The sequence below is a fragment of the Pseudomyrmex gracilis genome, unplaced genomic scaffold (genome assembly GCF_002006095.1).
Source record: "Pseudomyrmex gracilis isolate BER0280 unplaced genomic scaffold, ASM200609v1 scaffold_255, whole genome shotgun sequence".
NCBI lineage: Eukaryota > Metazoa > Arthropoda > Insecta > Hymenoptera > Formicidae > Pseudomyrmex > Pseudomyrmex gracilis.
In genome coordinates this window covers 188,812-191,169 of record NW_018020839.1, presented here as the reverse complement: position 1 = coordinate 191,169, position 2,358 = coordinate 188,812, and the positions used below count along the sequence as shown (strand labels likewise).

The 2,358-nt window shown below is 31.8% G+C and overlaps 1 protein-coding gene across 1 annotated transcript; it reads left to right on the top strand.

Moving 5' to 3' along the window:
- Positions 1-88: 88 nt before the first annotated feature.
- LOC109859290 (prenylated Rab acceptor protein 1) lies at positions 89-1,847 on the top strand. The gene is made up of 4 exons (XM_020437388.1): positions 89-368; positions 498-734; positions 851-1,050; positions 1,143-1,847. The coding sequence occupies exons 1-4, from the start codon at positions 301-303 to the stop codon at positions 1,247-1,249; spliced, it is 612 nt and encodes a 203-aa protein (XP_020292977.1). The 5' UTR covers positions 89-300; the 3' UTR covers positions 1,250-1,847.
- Positions 1,848-2,358: the final 511 nt, after the last annotated feature.

The following is a 2,358-nucleotide window of genomic DNA, read 5'->3' as shown; positions in this document are numbered from 1 at the left end:
CTTAGTAGACGCGCCTGCGCATAATGACGCTCGACTATCTATGCCCATATTTGGACTTCGTGCGTCTCTCTTTCTCGGGCCTCGTGCCTCTCATTGCGAAGATACGCGACTAGCAATATAGGAGTATTATATATATGACCAAGATAAACACGATTAAAAGTCTTAGAATGGCGTATGGACTAACTTAAATCGGTCCTTTGAGCCATATATGCACCAAACCAAACCAACTATATCAAGTATCAAAACAGTTATAGTGTTTAAAGCAAAACAATTGGTTGTATGTGTTTTGTATAAGAAATCATGGCTAGCGTAGAGATTCCAATGGGTGACATGCAGATCCCAGTTGAAAAACCTAAGATTACAAATGGGTAATGTTTACAAAGTGACAGTGTACTGAAGTGTTTTCTAACCTTGCTGATCTGTTTGTATTTGGATACAGCAGTGGTCCGGTATTAGTATTACTGCAAATCTAGTTTTATTCGTATTTTGTTTTATAGATTGGAATTTCTTCAACTTTCTCAACTACCACTTAGTCAAATAGGTCTTTATCCACAAGCTCATAACTGGATTGAACACAGAAAAGCCAATATTCGACCATGGTCTCTGTTTCTTAATACAAACAACTTCAGACCACCACCCAATGTGACAAGATTGACCAAGCGGATTGTAAAGAATATAGAATATTTTCAGAGCAATTATCTGTTTGTATTTATTGGACTGGTTATATATTGTTTGTAAGACATCTTTTAGTACTGTTTAAATATTGTAATATATAAAAAATTTGCATAAGCAAAATAGGTAATTACATTTAGACTGTTGTGATTCAATGCATCTCATTAAATATTTTTAGAATTACTTCACCTTTATTACTGCTAGCAGTTGTTGCATCTCTTGGAATTTGTTATAAGCTTTCTCAGCGACATTCTAAGCAAGAATTAATGATATTCAATCACAAATTGACTCTAGCACAAGTATATTCTTTAGTTGGAATTTGTTCCTTGCCTGTGTATTACCTAGTTGGTGCACATGCTGCTTTGTTTTGGGTTCTTGGTAGGTAAATTACATGAAAAAGTAAGTTTTTTACATATAAAAACATATATATATATATATGTAAAATATTATAAATGCAAATTGTTTTTTAGGAGTTTCTTGGTTTTTGATAACACTTCATGCTGCTTTTTATAACATTGATGCAGTATTGTGTCCAGGGGAGGAAGAATTAAATGCCTTAGTTATGGAAGAAGTGTGATTTTGTGACAAAAAACTCAACTTTCCTTAAACACTTCTTTAAAGTTTTCATATTGTTTATTATAAAGTTGATTTTGTTTTATAAATAGATTTGATATATAAACTGATTTATACATACACACACGGACAGAACTTAGAGATATAATATATCTAGTAAGCAAATTTGTTAACATCATGAAAACAGATTAAGCAGAAATTCTTGCTGCCATTTTATGATACAAAAAAATTATTCTAAGAATAGTTTACTTTAGATTCAATGTGTAAAGCAAACTGTTTTAAAGAAAACTATAAAATAGTATTTAAATTAATTAATTAATAAAAAATTGCTTGTCTTATAAGTCGTGAAATTGTAGCACAACTCGCAAGTTTTGAACAGTTTTTCCCTAACAGAAAAGTCTTTATTAATGAGTTTTATAATATAAACGGTTTTACATTTCAAATATAGAAATAACTAGAGAATTTTATTTACATTTGTTCCTGAAATAAATTTGCGAAGTTTTATCTATTTGATGATATAAATCTCCCGAAACCTTTTAATGTATTTACCTTATAATAAAAAATGTAAAACAAAATATATGTATCAGGTGAAAATAAGAAAAATCCGGTAACCAAAAAAATATTAGAAATTTGTGTAAAATTAAAAATAATACTTGGGAATAAATAATACAGTTTCTAAACGTTTTGCTTCGTCTGGCTTTATTATATTATTATCGCACATATAAGTTGCCATATCTGATAAAGTATAATCCATGTAGATCGTCATATATCCACATGGATGATCTGTGCTGAACATGCAGGAGCAATGAAAGAATCGGAAGGAAAGCAAAAGGATATAAGGTTGGAGGAGAAAGACAGAGATACAGAGCTCGGACGTCGAGTGCAAAGTGGACGAAAAAAATCCAGGAGAGGATGGACTGTCCCATTCCTTTTCTCTGTTTTTAGCGAGTCTGCGAGAGACATATTTCGTGCGGAAAATAGACTAACGAGAGAAGACGATACTCACAGGTCACCGAAAAGAAGAAAGGAAGGAAGAAAGAAAAAAAAAACAAAAGGATAATAAAGAAGGAAAACGCGCGTTTTTTCCTTTTTCGCCGGCCTTTTCTCCGATCT